General features: G+C 50.1%; 1 protein-coding gene across 1 annotated transcript in view; it reads right to left on the bottom strand.

Annotated features, from left to right (window-relative positions):
- The window catches only part of LOC147725206 (butyrophilin subfamily 2 member A1-like), a 140,398-nt gene that overhangs the window by 43,320 nt on the left and 78,229 nt on the right, over nucleotides 1-18,849 (bottom strand). Inside the window, exons 3-5 of the mRNA XM_086966548.1 lie at nucleotides 16,623-16,973; nucleotides 11,195-11,476; nucleotides 8,006-8,122 (exon numbers count right to left, since the gene is read on the bottom strand). Of these exons, the coding sequence (XP_086822674.1) occupies nucleotides 8,006-8,122; nucleotides 11,195-11,476; nucleotides 16,623-16,973 (750 nt within the window). The remainder of the gene's footprint in view (nucleotides 1-8,005; nucleotides 8,123-11,194; nucleotides 11,477-16,622; nucleotides 16,974-18,849) is intronic.

The following is an 18,849-nucleotide window of genomic DNA, read 5'->3' as shown; positions in this document are numbered from 1 at the left end:
TGGACACTAGGTTCAAGGGGTTCACATGCTGCACTGGTGTAATGGACGCTAGGTTCAAGGGGTTCACATGCTGCAGTGGTGTACTGGAACCTTGGTTCAAGGGGTTCACCCACTGCACTGGTGTAATGGACCATAGGTTCAAGGGGTTCACCCGCTGCACTGATGTACTGGACGCTAGGTTCAAGGGGTTCACCCCCTGCACTGATGTACTGGATGCTAGGTGCAAAGGGTTCACCAGCTGCACTGGTGTACTGGACGCTAGGTTCAAGGGATTCACTCACTGCACTGGTGTGCTGGACGCTACGTTCAAGGGTTAACCCACTGCACTGGTGTACTGGACGCTAGGTTCAAGGGTGAACCCGCTGCACTGATGTACTGGATGCTAGGTGGAAAGGGTTCACCAGCTGCACTGGTGTACTGGACGCTAGGTTAAAGGGATTCACTCACTGCACTGGTGTACTGGATGCTACGTTCAAGGGGTTCACCCGCTGCACTGATGTGCTGGACGCTAGGTTCAAGGGGTTCACCCACTGCACTGATGTACTGGATGCTAGGTGGAAAGGGTTCACCAGCTGCACTGGTGTACTGGACGCTAGGTTCAAGGGATTCACTCACTGCACTGGTGTGCTGGACGCTACATTCAAGGGTTAACCCGCTGCACTGGTGTACTGGATGCTAGGTTCAAGGGTGAACCCGCTGCACTGATGTACTGGATGCTAGTTTCAAGGGGTTCACTCGATTCACTGATGTACTGGATGCTAGCTTCAAGGGGTTCACTCAATTCACTGATGTACTGGATGCTAGGTTCAAGGGGTTCACTCACTGCACTGATGTGCCGGATGCTATGTTCAATGGATTCACCCGCTGCACTCGTGTACTGGATGCTAGGTTCAAGGGGTACGCCCACTGCACTGGTGTACCCAAAGCTAGGTTCAAGGGGTTCAGTCGCTGCACTGATGTACTGGACACTAGGTTCAAGGTGTTCACCCGCTGCACTGGTGTACTGGACATAACGTTCTAGAGGTTCACCCGCTGCAGTGGTGTACAGGGCTCTAGGTTCAAGGGATTCACCCACTGCACTGGTGTAATGGAGGCTAGGTTCAAGGGGTTTAACTGCTGCACAGGAGTACTGGACTCTAGGTTCAAGGGGTTCACATGCTACAGTGGTGTACTGGATACTAGGTTCAAGGGGTTCACCCACTGCACTGGTGTAATGGACGCTAGGTTCAAGGGGTTCACCCACTGCACTGATGTACTGGACACTAGGTTCAAGGGGTTCAACTGTTCCACTGACGTACTGGACGCTAGGTTCAAGGGGTTCACATGCTGCAATGGTGTACTGGACACTAGGTTCAAGGGGTTCACATGCTGCACTGGTGTACTGGACGCTAGGTTCAAGGGGTTCACATGCTGCAGTGGTGTACTGTAACCTTGGTTCAAGGGGTTCACCCGCTGCACTGATGTACTGGACGCTAGGTTCAAAGGGTTCACCCCCTGCACTGATGTACTGGATGCTAGGTTCAAGGGGTACGCCCACTGCACTGGTGTACCTGAAGCTAGGTTCAAGGGGTTCAGTCGCTGCACTGATGTACTGGACACTAGGTTCAAGGTGTTCACCCTCTGCACTGGTGTACTGGACATAACGTTCAAGAGGTTCACCCGCTGCAGTGGTGTACTGGGCTCTAGGTTCAAGGGATTCACCCACTGCACTGGTGTAATGGACGCTAGGTTCAAGGGGTTTAACTGCTGCACAGGCGTACTGGACTCTTGGTTCAAGGAGTTCACATGCTGCAGTGGTGTACTGGATACTAGGTTCAATTGGTTCATGTTGGACTTGGCCCTTTTGGCAGTTTCACCCCTAAACTTTTTGCTTTTATATGTGACTTGGTGTTGGTTGTTTTTGGCTTCTGCGCACTTTAACACTGAATCTCAGTGTAAATTGTGTGCGCTCTCTGAGTGCGTGTGTGAGATTGGCCTGCCCTCCCATAGGAATGCATGGGGAATGTATATGTCCATGGTAGTTCCTGATGTGTGGGGAGTGCAGGCTCGTTTTTGACATGTGCAAACTCATAAAATTAAATGCTGCGTGATGCAATGCGTAGATTTAATGTGTCCGGTGTGGAAGCGCCACTTCTAGAAGTTGGCATGTCTGTGTAGTAAATTTGAATTGACTGTCCGCCTTGTGATTGGCTGGAGCTGGCTGGTGGGCCTGGCTTCAGGAGTCAGGATGGGTCTGCCCCGGTGGTAAATGGAGAGATCTGCATGTTCATGGGAGGGAGGAGTGCACCTGGGACCTGAATAGGGCTAGGCCTTCCCTCCACAATGCTGGCTCCGCCTCCTGTGGTGCGTCCGATGTCCCTAGCCTGTCCTGTGAATGGGGAGAGGGGCTGAGCACAACAAAGAGCTCCAAAACCAGTTGCAGCTGATTTTTCCTTAACCCTGTGCTACCAGACGAAGGAAATATGGGTATAAGAAGGGGCTTTGACCCCATGCAAAAGGTTCTCCCTGCGGATCCTATCTTGAGGGGGTGCCTTCTGCTGCTGGGTGCCAGGAGGTACCGCCACTGGGGACTGCTTCCCTTACTGGAGGGTCCTGTGAGCTGGACCCTGGGCCCAGCCTTTGCCCCCCTGCCTTCATTCCCTGAACTTTCCCCAGGATTTTAGGACTTGGTGCTAAAGCACCTGGGAAGCAGTTTATTTCTACTTCCAGGAGGAGAGAGGGACAAGGGTACTCTGCAGCGCGAAGCTGCAGCCTTTTTTTAGGGATCCCGATATAGGGATTCCCCTGCCCTTGTGCACTCCAAGCGGGTGCCTATCCGGCAATCTGCCTGATTTTTGGCACTGGAGCCCACCCCTCATATTTGCCGTGTTTCATATCCCTAGCGGGTGCCCACCCCGCCAGGGACTTTGTGCTGCTTGGTTATATCCCTAGCGGGTGCCCACCCCTCCAGGGACTTTTGCATTTAAACGGGTGCCTACCTTGTATTTTGCCATAGGAATCGTTGAGAAGAACGCGCTGCCATTGGCTAACACGCCCCGGAGCCTGTAGGCTCATCTCTAGGGCCGCGCTGCCATTGGCTGAGGCGCCCCTGAGCCTGGAGGCTCGTCTGGAGGGCCACGCTGCCATTGGCTGCCCAGCCAGCCTGCACCTTGAGCCGGGGGAGCTTACCTGGTGTGAGGCTGCGCCACTTGGTATCCAAACCACAAGGAACCTCACATTACCGCCGCCGCCGATCGGAGAAGTCCAGCCGTCCTGCCCAAGCAGCGGAGGGAGCGGAGACGAAGCCGCAGAGAGCCGGTAAGTGAGGGCTCCTCTTTCTCCTTTTGCCTGTTTTTGCTGAGCAGACCCGCGGGTCGCTCCAACACGTTACTTACAAGAGCCCCAGAATGCTGTTCCACGCCACAGCTGCACCGCCATAGCGGGCAGCTGCAAAGGTTGCCCCTGATTTACTCCGAAGGCCCCAGTGAAGGCCTAGGGGTCCAGTGGTGCCCGAGTGTGCATTACTGATTTCAACTGCCTTGTGAGAGCACAGACAGCTGCAACACTGGGCACATTTGTTATTTATTCAAAGAGCCTGGCGTGATTCTATTGGGGGCTATTGTTTTCAGAGTCCCCAAAGCGGGACTCCAACGTGTGGGGACATTTTGTGTTTAGAGCCTATATGGCTCCCACATCGTGTTTGGCTGCATTTTGTATTTAGAGCCCCAGAGGAGAGCCAGGGTGCACGCTGGTGCCCAGGCTCAGTTCCCCAGCTGCCCAGCACTTAGTGGGCAGCTGCATCGTTTAGGCCCTGCAAACCCTTGTGCATTCTTCTTTGGCTGCCTGCGCAGCCTGCCCTGACTCAGCTGGACAAAGGGCCTTTGAGCCCCTGAGAGGCCAAGTTGGTCTGGGGGTCAGTATCTAATGTAATTCTATGCAAGGTGATGGTATTTGTGTTCATGTTGGTAATGACCTGATGCCTAATGTGATTTATGCGTAATGTGCAATGCCTTTATGCTTGTGATACCTCTAAATGTGTTTATATGCTTAGGAGGTTGCTTTGCCTAGTATAGTTTATGCTAGTGAGTTCATGTTTCCCTGCGTGATCTATGCCTAGGTGGTTAGGATTGCGTAGTGTGTACCTACCTTTTACCAGTGGTTACTAGTTGTGTTCTGCAAGTATTCGTTTGTGCTACAATTATTATATGTTCTACAAGTGCTATTTCTACTAAGTGCTATTTCTGACGGTGGACCATGTGGCCCTGTACTGTGTACATAATCCCCTGTAAATAATGCCCAGTGCCAGTTGGCACAGTGTATCTGTGGGATTATGATCTAATGTGTTTATGGTAATACAAAGGCTATTATTATATATAACTTTGTGTGGAGTTCCTTTTTGAGGTGTGCCTAGTGTGTTGCTACTGTGTGTGTGTGTTGCGCAAACGCTTTACATATTTCCTCCGGGATAAGCCTTACTGCTCGTGCCACGCTACCAAGGGGGTGAGCAGGGGTTATCTTGGCGTGTGACTCCCTTGCCCTGACTAGAGTGCTGGTTTCTGCCTGGCTTTGGCGCAAGCCTTACCCAACCAGAAATCCTATTTCTAACAGTTCACCAGCTGCACTGGTGTACTGGACGCTAAGTTCAAGGAGTTCACTCACTGCACTGATGTACTGGATGCTAGGTTTAAGGGGTTCACCCGCTGCACTGGTGTACTGAATGCTAGGTTCAAGGGGTTCACCCGCTTCACAGGTACAGGACGCTAGGTTCAAGGAGTTCACCCGCTGCACTGGTGTACTGGATGCTAGGTTCAAGAGTTTCACCCGCTGCACTGGTGTACTGGACGCTAGGTTCATAGGCTTCACCAGTTGCACTGGTGTACTGGGCGCTAAGTTCAAGGGGTTCACCTGCTGCACTGGTGTAGTGGACTCTAGGTACAAGGGGTTCACCCGCTGCACGGATACTGGATGCTAGGTTCATAGGGTTCACCCGCTGCACTGGTGTACTGGACACTGGTTTCAAGTGGTTCACCCGCTGCACTGATGTACTGGACCTTATGTTCATGGGGTTCACTCGATGCACTGATGTACTGGATGCTAGGTTCAAGGGGTTCACCCGCTGCACTGGTGTACTGGACGCTAGGTTCAAGGGGTTCACCCGCTGCACTGGTGTACTGGATGCTAGGTTCAAGGGGTTCACCCGCTGCACTGGTGTACTGGACCTAATGTTCATGGGGTTCACTCGATGCACTGATGTACTGGATGCTAGGTTCAAGGGGCTCACCAGCTGCACTGGTGTACTGGGCGCTAAGTTCAAGGGGTTCACCTGCTGCATTGGTGTACTGGATGCTAGGTTCAAGGGGTTCACCCGCTGCACTGGTGTACTGGGCGCTAAGTTCAAGGGGTTCACCTGCTGCATTGGTGTACTGGATGCTAGGTTCAAGGGGTTCACCCGCTGCACTGGTGTACTGGGCGCTAAGTTCAAGGGGTTCACCTGCTGCATTGGTGTACTGGATGCTATGTTCAAGGGGTTCACCCGCTGCACTGGTGTACTGGACCTAATGTTCATGGGGTTCACTCGATGCACTGATGTACTGGATGCTAGGTTTAAGGGGTTCACCCGCTGCACTGGTGTACTGGACCTAATGTTCATGGGGTTCACTTGATGCACTGATGTACTGGATGCTAGGTTCAAGGGGCTCACCAGCTGCACTGGTGTACTGGACGCTAGGTTCAAGGGGTTCACCCACTGCACTGGTGTACTGGGCGCTAAGTTCAAGGGGTTCACCTGCTGCATTGGTGTACTGGATGCTAGGTTCAAGGGGTTCACCCGCTGCACTGGTGTACTGGACGCTAGGTTCATAGGGTTCACCCGCTGCACTGGTGTACTGGACATTATGTTCATGGGGTTCACTCGATGCACTGATGTACTTGACGCTAGGTTAAAGGGGTTCACCTGCTGCACTGGTGTACTGGACGCTGGGTTCAAGGGGTTCACCTGCTGCACTGGTGTACTGGATGCTTGGTTCAAAGGGTTCACCCACTGCACTTGCACTGGACGCTAGGTTCAAGGGGTTCATCCGCTGCACTGGTACTGGACGCTAGGTTCAAGGGGTTCACCCGCTGCACTTGCACTGGATGCTAGGTTCGTTTTACCCGCTGCACTGGTGTACTGGACGCTGGGTTCAAGGGGTTCACCTGCTGCACTGGTGTGCTGGACGCTACGTTCAAGGGGTTCACCCGCTGCACGGATACTGGATGCTAGGTTCATAGGGTTCACCCGCTGCACTGGTGTACTGGTCGCTAGGTTCATAGGGTTCACCCGCTGCACTGTTGTACTGGACTCTAGGTTCAAGGGGTTCACCCGCTGCACGGATACTGGATGCTAGGTTCATAGGGTTCACCCGCTGCACTGGTGTACTGGTCGCTAGGTTCATAGGGTTCACCCGCTGCACTGGTGTACTGGTCGCTAGGTTCATAGGGTTCACCCGCTGCACTGTTGTACTGGACACTGGTTTCAAGTGGTTCACCCGCTACACTGATGTACTGGACCTTATGTTCATGGGGTTCACTCGATGCACTGATGTACTGGATGCTAGGTTCAAGGGGTTCACCCGCTGCACTGGTGTACTGGACGCTAGGTTCAAGGGGTTCACCCGCTGCACTGGTGTACTGGGCGCTAAGTTCAAGGGGTTCACCTGCTGCATTGGTGTACTGGATGCTAGGTTCAAGGGGTTCACCCGCTGCACTGGTGTACTGGACCTTATGTTCATGGGGTTCACTCGATGCACTGATGTACTGGATGCTAGGTTCAAGGGGCTCACCAGCTGCACTGGTGTACTGGACGCTAGGTTCAAGGGGTTCACCCGCTGCATGTGTGTTCTAGACGCTAGGTTCAAGGGGTTCACCTGCTGCACTGGTGTACTGGATGCTATGTTCAAGGGGTTCACCCGCTGCACTGGTGTACTGGACACTAGGTTCATAGGGTTCACCCGCTGCACTGGTGTACTGGACATTATGTTCATGGGGTTCACTCGATGCACTGATGTACTTGACGCTAGGTTAAAGGGGTTCACCTGCTGCACTGGTGTACTGGACGCTGGGTTCAAGGGGTTCACCTGCTGCACTGGTGTACTGGATGCTAGGTTCAAAGGGTTCACCCACTGCACTTGCACTGGACGCTAGGTTCAAGGGGTTCATCCGCTGCACTGGTACTGGACGCTAGGTTCAAGGGGTTCACCCGCTGCACTTGCACTGGACGCTAGGTTCAAGGGGTTCATCCGCTGCACTGGTACTGGACGCTAGGTTCATAGGATTCACCCGCTGCAATGGTGTACTGGACGCTAGGTTCATAGGGTTCACCCGCTGCACTGGTGTACTGGATGCTAGGTTCAAAGGGTTCACCCGCTGCACTGATGTGCTGGACACTAGGTTCAAAGGGTGCACCCGCTGCACTGATGTGCTGGACACTAGGTTCAAAGGGTTCACCCACTGCACTGATGTTCCTGACACTAGGTTCAAAGGGTTCACCCGCTGCACTGATGTGCTGGACACTAGGTTCAAAGGGTTCACCCGCTGCACTGATGTGCTGGCCACTAGGTTCAAAGGGTTCACCCGCTGCACTGATGTTCTTGACACTAGGTTCAAAGGGTTCACCCGCTGCACTGATGTGCTGGACACTAGGTTCATAGGGTTCACCCGCTGCACTGATGTGCTGGACGCTAGGTTCAAGGGGTTCTCCCGCTGCACTGATGTGCTGAACACTAGGTTCATAGGGTTCACCCGCTGCACTGATGTGCTGGACGCTAGGTTCATAGGGTTCACCCGCTGCACTGATGTTCTGGACGCTAGGTTCAATGGATTGTTCAGCTTCTCCTTAGTGAAATCCTTCAGTTTGCAGCCATCATTTCCACAAGGAGAGATCACAACTCTGACAGAGGGTCAGTGAGGTGCAACATCTCCTATGGGATGTGGTCAGACCACAGCTGATTCACCCACTCCTTGTCACTACACCTACATAGACACTCACCGTTCTCCTTTCGATATTTCCAGACAAAGTAAGTGAGAGGAACAAGGACCCCCATCAGAGCGATCACACCCACCATCAGCACCACCATTGTTGCAGAAACTGGAGAGAAGAATTCATCTGTTTGGAGAAGAAACATATTACTCCACAGAATTTCTGTTCATGCTCAATAGCAAAAGAGAATAGAACAGACAATTTCCCACATCATATCAATAACTGAGAGTAAAGGCTCAAACATTGAGAGAACAGATTTAAAGTATTTTATCCTCTATTCAACGTATTCAAGGAATATGTTGAATAGAGGAATATGGCAGGAATACCCTTCTAGCAAGGAGGATTACATTACAGGTCCAAACCAAGGGCCTCATTTTTTAGGTCTTGCGTCAGTTTTGCACTTCCGATGCGTCACTTTTTGTGACGCATCGGCGGCTTAAAACATGCCTGTTGCACACTATTTACAAAGTGATGCGTCTAAGCAGATGCGTCACTTTGTAAACCCCTGCGCTACATTATACCTGCGTCAGGTATAATGTATGCGGGGGGCGTCCCCCCGCAAAACGCCTCTTAGAAGTGACGCATGGACATCTATGAGATGTCACTGCGTTACTTCGAGGACCCTGTTGCGTCAAAATCTTGCGCCTGCCTCACAGCAGGCGTAAGACTGACGCAAGCCCTTTCACTTGGGGCTTGCCTCATGCGAAAGGACGCATTGCTGGAGTTGTGTCAGCTCGCCGCCTTCCTCGAGTCTAACGGCTCCCTCGACCCTTCACAGTCCGGCTTCCGAGCCAAACACAGCACCGAGACTGCCCTCATCGCAGCCACAGACGACATTCGAACACTACTCAACAACGAGGAAACATCTGCCCTCATTCTCCTGGACCTCTCGGCAGCGTTCGACACGGTCTGTCATAGCACCCTTGAACAACGCCTCAGCAATGTCGGGATACAAGGAAAAGCATTGGATTGAATCATCTCGTTCCTCGCCGAAAGAACCCAGAGACTCCGCCTCCCCCCTTTCAGATCAGAGGCCACCAAAGTCATCTGTGGAGTACCACAAGGATCATCGCTCAGCCCCACTCTCTTCAACGTCTACATGAGCCCCCTCAAATCCATTGTGCGCCAGCACAACCTCAACATCATCTCCTACGCTGACGACACACAGCTGATCTTCTCCCTTACCAAAGACCCAAACACCGCCAAAACCAACCTACACGAAGGGATGAAAGACGTAGCCGAGTGGATGAAGAACAGCCGCTTAAAACTAAAATCAGACAAGACGGAAGTCCTCATCCTAGGATCATCCCCCTCTGCTTGGGATGACTCATGGTGGCCACTGGCCCTGGGCAGTGCACCCAAACCAACGGACCACGCACGTAATCTGGGCTTCTTCCTGGACTCCTCCCTCTCGATGACCAGACAAGTCAACACCATCTCATCATCATGCTTTAACATCTTATGTATGCTCAAAAAGATCTTCCGATGGATCCCCACCGATACAAGAAAGACGGTCACCCAAGCATTTGTCACAAGCCGACTGGACTACAGAAACACCCTCTATGCCGGAACCACAGCCAAATTACAGAAAAAACTCCAACGCATTCAGAACGCCTCCGCCCGACTCATCCTAGACATCCCCCGCCACAATCACATATCCGGTCACCTAAGAGACCTTCACTGGCTCCCCGTCAACAAGAGAATAACGTTCCATCTCCTCACCCACGCACACAAAGCCCTCTACGACCTAGGACCCAAATACCTCAACAAGCGCCTGACCTTTTACACCCCCACCCGCCAACTACGATCGTCCAATCAAGCCCTTGCCGCGATTCCACGCATCAGAAGATCCACCATGGAAGGAAGATCATTCTCCTACTTAGCGGGCAAAACCTGGAATTCTCTCCCCACCCACCTCCGCCTTACACAGAACCACCTCTCATTCAGAAAACAACTCAAAACTTGGCTATTTGACAAGTAACTAACCCCCCCCCCCTCCCACCTCAAGCGCCTTGAGACCCTCTGGGTGAGTAGTGCGCTATACACATTTTGACTTGACTTGACTTGATATATATTTGCCCAGACTGGATATACATCACCGCTGTGACGGAGGAACCCGTCCGCCAAGATCTCGATCAGACCCTAAATCTGTAAAATGATGGAGACTCACAAAGCATCTCCTCTCTTAGATGCCCCCAAGCATGGTGACCCTCCCAGTAAAAACAGGATGGATAGACAAACGTTAAAACCTTTCCCCCTTTGGATGTGTGATGTGCATGTTATGTTATTTGATTTGTAAAGCGCATGGCTGCCCCAGCGATGGGGCATCCCAGCGCTAGATCCACAGATTGCCAGTCTGAGAGTAGGAAGCAAAAATGGGGCTCGCTAGTAACAGATGTTGACTGCAGGAGCGGAGGGCACGTTTTGGTACATAGGAGATGAGATGATTGGTTAAGACGAGAGGGCTTGGGCATAAATATTTTTATAGGAGATACACAAGGACCTAAAATAAATTCTCCTTTATACCGGGAGCCAGTGCAATTTACATGTGAATTTGGAAGTAGGGCAGGATTTCCGGAAGGCGAAGAGGGTCCGGGCAGCGGCGTTCTGCATCCTCTGAAGCTGATTGATGCCAACTTTATTAGCACCCAGGTAATGGGAGTTACAATAATCTTGTATGGAGAGGATAGTAGATTGGATGATGGGCTGGTGTTTTTGAGCATCAAAAAACCCAAGCAGAGGCTTTAGCCCACATAGGAGGCCAAAGCAGCTCCCAGCCACAGATTGTGTCTGAGCCTGAAAGTTGAGAGCATAGTTGAACCAAGCTGGGTGTCGACAGCGTATGAGACCATAGAGAGGTGCTGGATAGCATAGTGCAGCACACATTCAAAGTTGGAATTGAATGGAAAAAAAAAGTAGTAGTCAAAAGGCTCACTCACGACAACAATTCATGATTCCTTGAAAAAGAGCAAGAATTCTTCTAGAGTCCAATCTTCAAATCATCGCCAATCATAGAGTCCAGTGGCCATTGCTTGGATCTCACCAACCATCCTGCCCTCTCACCCTCTGACCCATGATCCCCCCTCCCACCCATTGTCCCGCTCTCGCTACTGTGGTCATAGTGGAACTTCACGACCCTCTGTCAGACACTAAATCTAAGACCTGCTCAGGAGCACATGTCCCTTTCTGAAGACTTACCCGCCATAGAGAAGTGCAGGCCGTGTTCCTGCTGAGTGAGGCGGTTCCTCATCAAACAGGACACCTTCGGGTGGGATTTTGATTTCATGACGATGGTGATGGCCCCGTAGAACAAGCCGTCTTCATCTGCAGCCCATGTCTCGCTGAGCGGTGGCAAGGATTTCTTGTTCACATCCTGCCACAAAGCGTCTGGCTCTGGATACCACCCTGAAGATTTACACGCGACCCGGATCCCTCCATCGTCATAGTGATCAATGTGGACATGGGGGATGGAGCCGAAGCCTTCAAGGAGGAAAAGAAAACATAGAAACTCAATCATATTCAGTCAGTGGTTGCACATTACGAAGTGATGGAAGCAGCAGCTTCACATTAACGGAATAAGGTTATGAGGCGCACAAGGTATAGATATGCCTGCTGTATGCAAATTTCCAAATATATATTGATGGAGATATTTAAAATGTTTCCATGACCTCCATTGGTCACTGTTTAACACCAGCCACATCAACGCCCAGTACCCCGTGCCAGCCACAGGCACCAACAGACAGCTTAGAATTCACCTCCATGACTTTGGCATCCCTCCAAGACCAACTGTGATCCCTTTGTGCCAAGGCGGCCAAGTGACCCACAACGGGATTCAGGCCAAAGGGCAAATGCATCCAGAAGGACCCTTGGATTCTTGTCCATCATCACATGCTCCTTTTCTGCTCCCTGAAATACCCTCAGTAAGGGAGCTAGTGGTACAACGTTAGTGAAGTTACATGAAAATCTCCCAAAATTACAATTTTGGAGCAAATGTGTTTTGACAGTGTCCAGTAAATGTAACAAATTTCATACAATGCGAGCTTCAGAAATAAAACATAATGTAGGTTTGCCGCAGGATCTAGCTTTGTCTCCATCTGTTTGTCTTCCACTATCTTCTACTGTATGGAGTCCATACAGAGCCCGGAGACCAGACTCTCAGGTTATGGCCCCTTCTACTGTATGGTGTCCAGGCAGGTTTTTAAAGCTTTCCTAAGTTGTGACAGGCTGGGTTCTGATAGGATAGGGAGAGGGTAAGGATTCCATTTGGATGCAGCAGACTCTGGAGTATCTCTGCCACCACTAGGTTTACCTTTGGGAACCTGTAGAGGAAAAAACCCTTAAGGTCCTGATTATGAGTTATTATTATTATTATTATAATTGCATTTATTGAGCGCGCAGCTACCCAGAGGTTTCCCGGCGCTAATGAGCAAACAAAAGGTAAGCTAAGCTGAGAAGGATTGAGCACGCATTTTAAGAATTAAAAAGCCAGGTCTTAATTCCCCTGCGGAATTTAAGATAGCACATTTCAGATCGCAGGGATTGAGGCAAGAAGTTCCATAGAGAAGGTGCTAGTAGCGCAAACGAGCAACCGCCCATTTTGGCTCTATTAAAGCCCGGGATCTGAAACTTGTTTTGCGTAGAGGATCTCAGAGTGCGGGTAGGGACATAATACTGTACCAAAGAGGACAAGTATTTCGGGGCTTTGCCAGTTTTGATATGGTGCATTATGCAGAGAGCTTTAAATTTCACTCGGCTCTCAATGCGCAGCCAGTGCAGCTTGCGCAGATGGGCGGCGGCCGAGGACCTGGCGGGCAAATTACAGATGAGGCGAACTGCCATGTTCTGAACCACCTGTAATTTCTTGGTGACCTCCTTGCAGGCACCCAGAAGCAGAATGTTCCCGTAGTCCATCCGTGAAGTGACAAGGGCGTGGACTACAGTCCTCAGGGTGTCAGCTGGAAGCATCCACGTGATTTTTCTCAACCACCTTACGATGGTAATGCAGGTGGCTGAGACTTTTACCACATGTTGCTTCATTGACAGCTGGTTGTCAAGAAGGACCCGAGGTTGCGAGCTGTAGCTGAAGGGGTAGGAATAGGGCCCATCTGCTGAGGCCAGTGTTGCGGGCCCCAGAGCGATGGATTTGGACCAAATAGAAGCAACTCCGTTTTGTCACCATTTAGTTTTAATTTATGTCTATGCATCCAGTTGGAGATTTGTTCCAGACCAGACTGCAGGGAAGACATGGGCAGATGTTTGTTTGTAGATAGAGAGCAGACGATTTGAGTATCGTCTGCATAAGAATAAATCGTGAGACCTGCTTGCTCAGCCAGGAAAGCTAGAGGTCTCACATAAAGATTAAAGAAAAGGGGGCTGAGGATAGAACCCTGGGGAACACCGTGAGAGGAAGCGTAGATGGAAGAGACAGAAGTAGAGGAGAAAACTTGAAAAGTGCGGTCAGAAAGAAAACTAGCAATCCAGGCCAGGGCAGAGCCATCAATGTCCACAGATTTCAAGGTGGACAAAAGGATGGAATGGGAGACGGTGTTAAATGCGGCACTCAAATCTAACAGAATGAGTGCCACTGTCTCCCCATTGTCCACCTGTCTTCTGATGGTCTCTGACACTCCAAGAAGCGTGGTCTCAGTGGAGAAGCCGGCCCTGAACCCGGATTGTGAGCAGTGAAGGAAATTAAAGGATTCAACATAAGAGGTAAGAAGAGAATTGACGTGCTTTTCGAGAATTTTGGAGTAGCATGAGAGCAGAGAGATAGGACGGAAGTTGGAGGGATTATTTGGGTCCGCATTGGCCTTTTTTATCAATGGAACCACCATCGCATGCTTCCATTCTTTAGGATCCGTGGCTTCAACCAATGAAGCATTCAGAAGATCTAAGATGATCTGAAGTGTAGATGAATCCAGGGTGCCAAGTATTTGCGGAGGCATGGGATCAAGGGAGAGCCAGTTTTTATTTCATGTAGATATTTTTGAAAAAGCGAGAACGAGATCAGGTCCCAGGAGTGGAGTTGGGGGGCAGAGGGAGTTAAACTAGATGCCTCGATAGAACAGAAGCTGGGTGATTGAGGATCAGAAATGGGCAAGTCGGAAGAAGGGACGCTAAAGTTAGCATAAATTTTATCTATTTTCTCAAGGAAAAAATTGGCAAGAGAGTTACATTGTTCTGTGTCAAGACAGGGGTCTTTAGGTACAGAGGACATGCCTGAAATATCTTTTACAACTTTAAACAGAGCCTTAGGTCGATTTTGGGCATTAAGTATAGTAATATTGGCATGATTAGCTCTGGCGGTATCGCAGGCAGAATGGTAAGCATGAAGGGCGGCCTTATATCTTTTTTTATTATCCGTGCAATAGTTGGAGCGCCAGATGCGTTCCAGTTTCTTGCAGCGAGATTTTTCCTGGCGAAGTGTATCATTAAACCAGGGTGCCGGTGGATGATGGATATGAGACTTATTCCTCTGGGTTGGAAGGCAAGAATCTAAGGCTGATAACAGCCAAGAGCTGATAGCAGACACATCCTTAGTAGTGATGGTGGGAAGCGTAGGTTTAGAATTTTCAAGGCAGATGTTAAGTTTGCCATTGTCTAAGCGTTTCCAGTTCCTGCTGGCTTTATGTGGATGTAAACTAGTAGAGGATTTGTGATAATCAGATATATTGATTGAGAAGTTTATAATAAAATGATCGGACCAGATAAAAGGTAAAGGAGTATGGTAGGTGATGCAATTGAGATTGGAAATAATGGGATCAAGTAGATTACCAGCTTTGTGGCTGGAGCCGGAATTATGTAGGTGAAGATCCAAGGCGGCTAAATCCTGTAGTAGGTGAGTGCTAATGGGGCAGGATGCGTGGTTAAAATGAATATTTAAATCACCCACTATTAAGAAATTGGTGGATTGTAACATCAGAGGGGCAATGAGCTCTGGGAAGGAGGATGCCCATGCACATGCCGAGCCAGGGGGAGGATAAATAAGGGTTCCAGTCAAAGTGAAATTAGGAGAAAGTAAAAGTTTAAAGAGACCAGCTTCACAATTGGGGAAATCAAGATCTTCCCATTTGCAAGAGAATTCTCTTTTAAAAATTACAGCAATACCACCGCCATCCTTGAGTACACGGTTTCTCCCCACAAAGGTGTAGTTGTTAGGGAGAGCCATGGCGATGTCCGGGCCAGAGCTCTCGTTTAGCCATGTTTCCGTCACAAACATGGCTGCCGGGCTAGATGACTCAAGGAGGTCAAAGATGTCTCTCTTATGTTTAGAGAGAGATCGGCAATTTATACTGATAAAGCCCAGATCAGGACATGCTTTGTGAGTAATAGAAGAAAAATGAGGGACAGATGGAGTATCCCAGAGTGTAGATGATGTAGTACATACATCCGGGGTAACAGAGTCAAGCGTGAGAGAGCAGTTAGGACACCTCAGAGGCACATCTTGGCAGCGGAATGCAGGAGCAAAAGTACAGGGAGGTGGCTGCAGACTCAGTAAAGCAGTGCGGGAGTATGTTATGTGACCGGGAGCAGAGGAGTGGCCCCTGGTCCCGTCCTGGCGCGGACAGGCGCAGACGGGCAGGACTTTGGCAACCCGATTGACAGCCAGACCCACAGTGGCAGTTGCGGCGGTCCGACTGCCATATTATGGTTTTGGTGGTCCGACCACCATAGAACTGCTACTACCAGCAGAGATCGCCAATCCCTGGTGGTCTTGCAGCGGTCTGAGGCCACAATCTGCTGGTGTGCGAATGCTGCACCACCAAGCATATTATGGGTTTCCTCACTGCCCTGCTTTTCATGGGCATGAGCCCGCCATGAAAAGGTTGGTGATGAGGAAACTTACAGAGCCCTATAGGGCCCCCTTCATCCTCAGTGCAAGGGGGTGCATGCAGGGGTCAGATGGCGTGCCCCTATCTTTCTGAACCCCCAGTTCCTGCGCTGCATGAGCTTTACACTCCATGCTGTGCTGGAACGTGCCGTGGTGGTCCCACAGCGCTGTCTTTCTAAGGCTCTACTGTGAGCCTGTGGAAGGCAGCACCGTGAGCCAGCCGCCACAGGATTGCCCTTCCGGATTACAACTTGTAATCCAGCGAGCAGTTGGCGGAGGAGTTTGGTGGTGTGGGAGCGGGCGGTGGCTTGTCGCCCCTCTCCTACTCCGACAAACTCATAATCAGGTCCTAACTCCTAAAGTTATTGGAAAGAGACATGATGATGACAGTAGAGGAATCTCGGGCTACCTGTAATACTGGGTGCAGGAACACTCGTCTCCAGAACTCAGAGCATTCATGCTGTGGCACCTCTCCAGTCAACTCACTATAAGAGCTGAATCTCTGCTGATTGAATATTCATTTAGGTTCTCTTGGAATTTGCTTACTGTGTGTTTATATCTTTAATGCAATTTTTAATATATTTTGTATTTATGTATTTATTTGTCATGGATAATAATTCAAATAGTCTCTTGACCCAGAGCATCTTATGGAGAAGCTGGAACACGTGGACAGTCTCTAAGGGGTGACACTTTAGGTTACTAAGAATAGTCACATTGGATCTCCTCTGAGGTGTAGAACAAGATGGAACATAGAAGTACAAGTGGTCCTGTCATAAGAAGTGTGTGACCACCCACCTGTCACCACCAGCTCCAGCTGCGCACTATCGTAGAACCATAGAGACTGGAAGAAGCAGGTGTAGGAGCCCGCGTCTGAGAGTGTCACACTGCGTATCTTCAGCTCAACGCGCCCACTGGTCAGATCATGTTTACGGAGCTCTGTTCTCTGCTGAAATTCCGACATCTGAACACCCTCCTGGTCCTTGCCATCGCGATAGAGGTGCACCACGGACTGGTATTGTGATCGGAACCATCTCACCTCCATCTCCTGTGCACTCAGACGAGGCACGAGATGACAAGGCAGCACAGCGTCCTCGCCATAATTAACAAAGATGGCTTCCTTGGGTCCCACAGTGGAGAATCTACCTGCTAAAATGATAAAACAAAAGAAATGTTTGCAGAGTTGCAATGTCATAACACTTGACAGCAGCAGCACATATAACAAGAAAGAAAGATGCTGGCATGGATCAAACATGGATTCCTACATCTGGCTTCATATCTATCCCCAGTCCTTGCCCACTGCATCTGTTGTGCTGTAGACTTCGCAGGAGGACCTCGCTGGGTGCAGCAGCAGATGAAAGGCTTTCTACTATGTCCATGACAACACACATATCATAGAAATGAAAAAGGTCCTTGTTCAGGCAGGGTTCTCAGACTGTACAACATCAATGCTGTACCTTCTGTACTCTGCTTTCTGAGAGTAACTCACTGCATAGCAACTATCCGTGTATTTGCAGCGGGACGTGTTCTCAAGCTGCATAAAACCAGGCTTTGCACCTGGGTGAAGTAATGTTCTCAAATATCAAAATATCAAAATGAGAGCAGCACAGCTAGCCAAATCAGCAATTCAGAAGAGAGATACATAACACAATTATACTAAGATAGTTATCAGAGAGAAATATTGCAATAAATGTATGATGCACTAGGTACCAAGGAGTAAAAAGTGTTTAGCATAAAAGTATTAAAAGGATCCAAAAATGAAAATAGTGAACATTCATTGAATGGGCACTAAAGGTCAGAGGTCAGTTCCCATCAGTTTAATAACCCAAACCATGCGTGGAATCATTGGGCAGGAACATTAGGTCTTGCAATGGAAAGGTGGTTGCCATGGCCAACGTGCAACGCAGGTCGTTGGATGTTGAGATGGATCAGGCAGAGGTCAAATTGAAGCATAGATCTGACGATTATAGAGTAGTGCTTGGTGTAAACAAAGATCAGCCGATAGCTTGAGGCTCAGGTTTTAAGTTGTCGAACCATCAAGAATGGGTTTGTAAGTGTTGGACCTCTGGAAGGAAGAGTCAACGCCGCAGACTGATCCTTGAATCGCTGCGGGTGAAGGTGAGGTGGAACCCACTTCAGCCGGCTTGAGGACTCGGACACATAAGCTCTGCTGAAGATGGAAGTGCCACATGTGACTATATGATGCTGATTCCAAAGACATGGCTGTAACAGGTACCCTCTCTGCAAGAAGGGTATCAGCAATGTGGAAATTCAATGAGGTGTACGTTCTTCAAAACCCAAATTCAGATCTGAGGTGCTTCATGGCTGATTTTCCCAGGCCCTCAACAGCCAGGCGTGGTGGAGCATTCACTCCATCAAGTATGGTCTTGTAAGAGAAGGAGTAAGACAGTCCCAGTGGACCCTGGCTCCGGTATGATGCCCTTTCACCCACCCCGGAAGACAAGTGCTGTTGACAGAGATACTGCTCGGAGTCAGACACCACTGCCATTGTTTGTCTTGCAGATGTTCCTCTTGCAGGAAGCCTGGCTGCTCAGAGTCTGACGCCGTTGCCATTGGTCATCTTGCAGACAGATGTTGTTCTTGCTGGAAGCCTGGCTGCTCAGAGTCTGACACCGCTGCCACTGTTCGTCTTGCGGACAGATGTTCCTCTTGCAGGAAGCCTGGCTGCTCAGAGTCTGACACCGCTGCCATTGTTCATCGCGTGTACAGATGTTGTTCTTGCTGGAAGCCTGGCTGCTCAGAGTCTGATGCCGCTGCCATTGGTCGTCTTGCCGACAGATGTTCCTCTTGCAGGAGGCCTGGGTGCTCAGTCAGACACTGCTGCTAATGTTTGTCTTGCAGATGTTCCTCTTGCAGGAAGCCTGGCTGCTCAGAGTCTGACGCCGCTACCATTGGTCATCTTGTCGACAGATGTTCCTCTTGCTGGAAGCCTGGCTACTCAGGGTCAGACACTGCTGCCATTGTTTGTCTTGCAGACAGATTTTGTTCTTGCAGGAAGCCTGGC

The sequence above is a fragment of the Lissotriton vulgaris genome, chromosome 4_1 (genome assembly GCF_964263255.1).
Source record: "Lissotriton vulgaris chromosome 4_1, aLisVul1.2, whole genome shotgun sequence".
NCBI classification, from domain to species: domain Eukaryota; kingdom Metazoa; phylum Chordata; class Amphibia; order Caudata; family Salamandridae; genus Lissotriton; species Lissotriton vulgaris.
The sequence above is the reverse complement of the archived record's forward strand: the minus strand, read 5'-3'. Positions and strand labels throughout refer to the sequence as shown.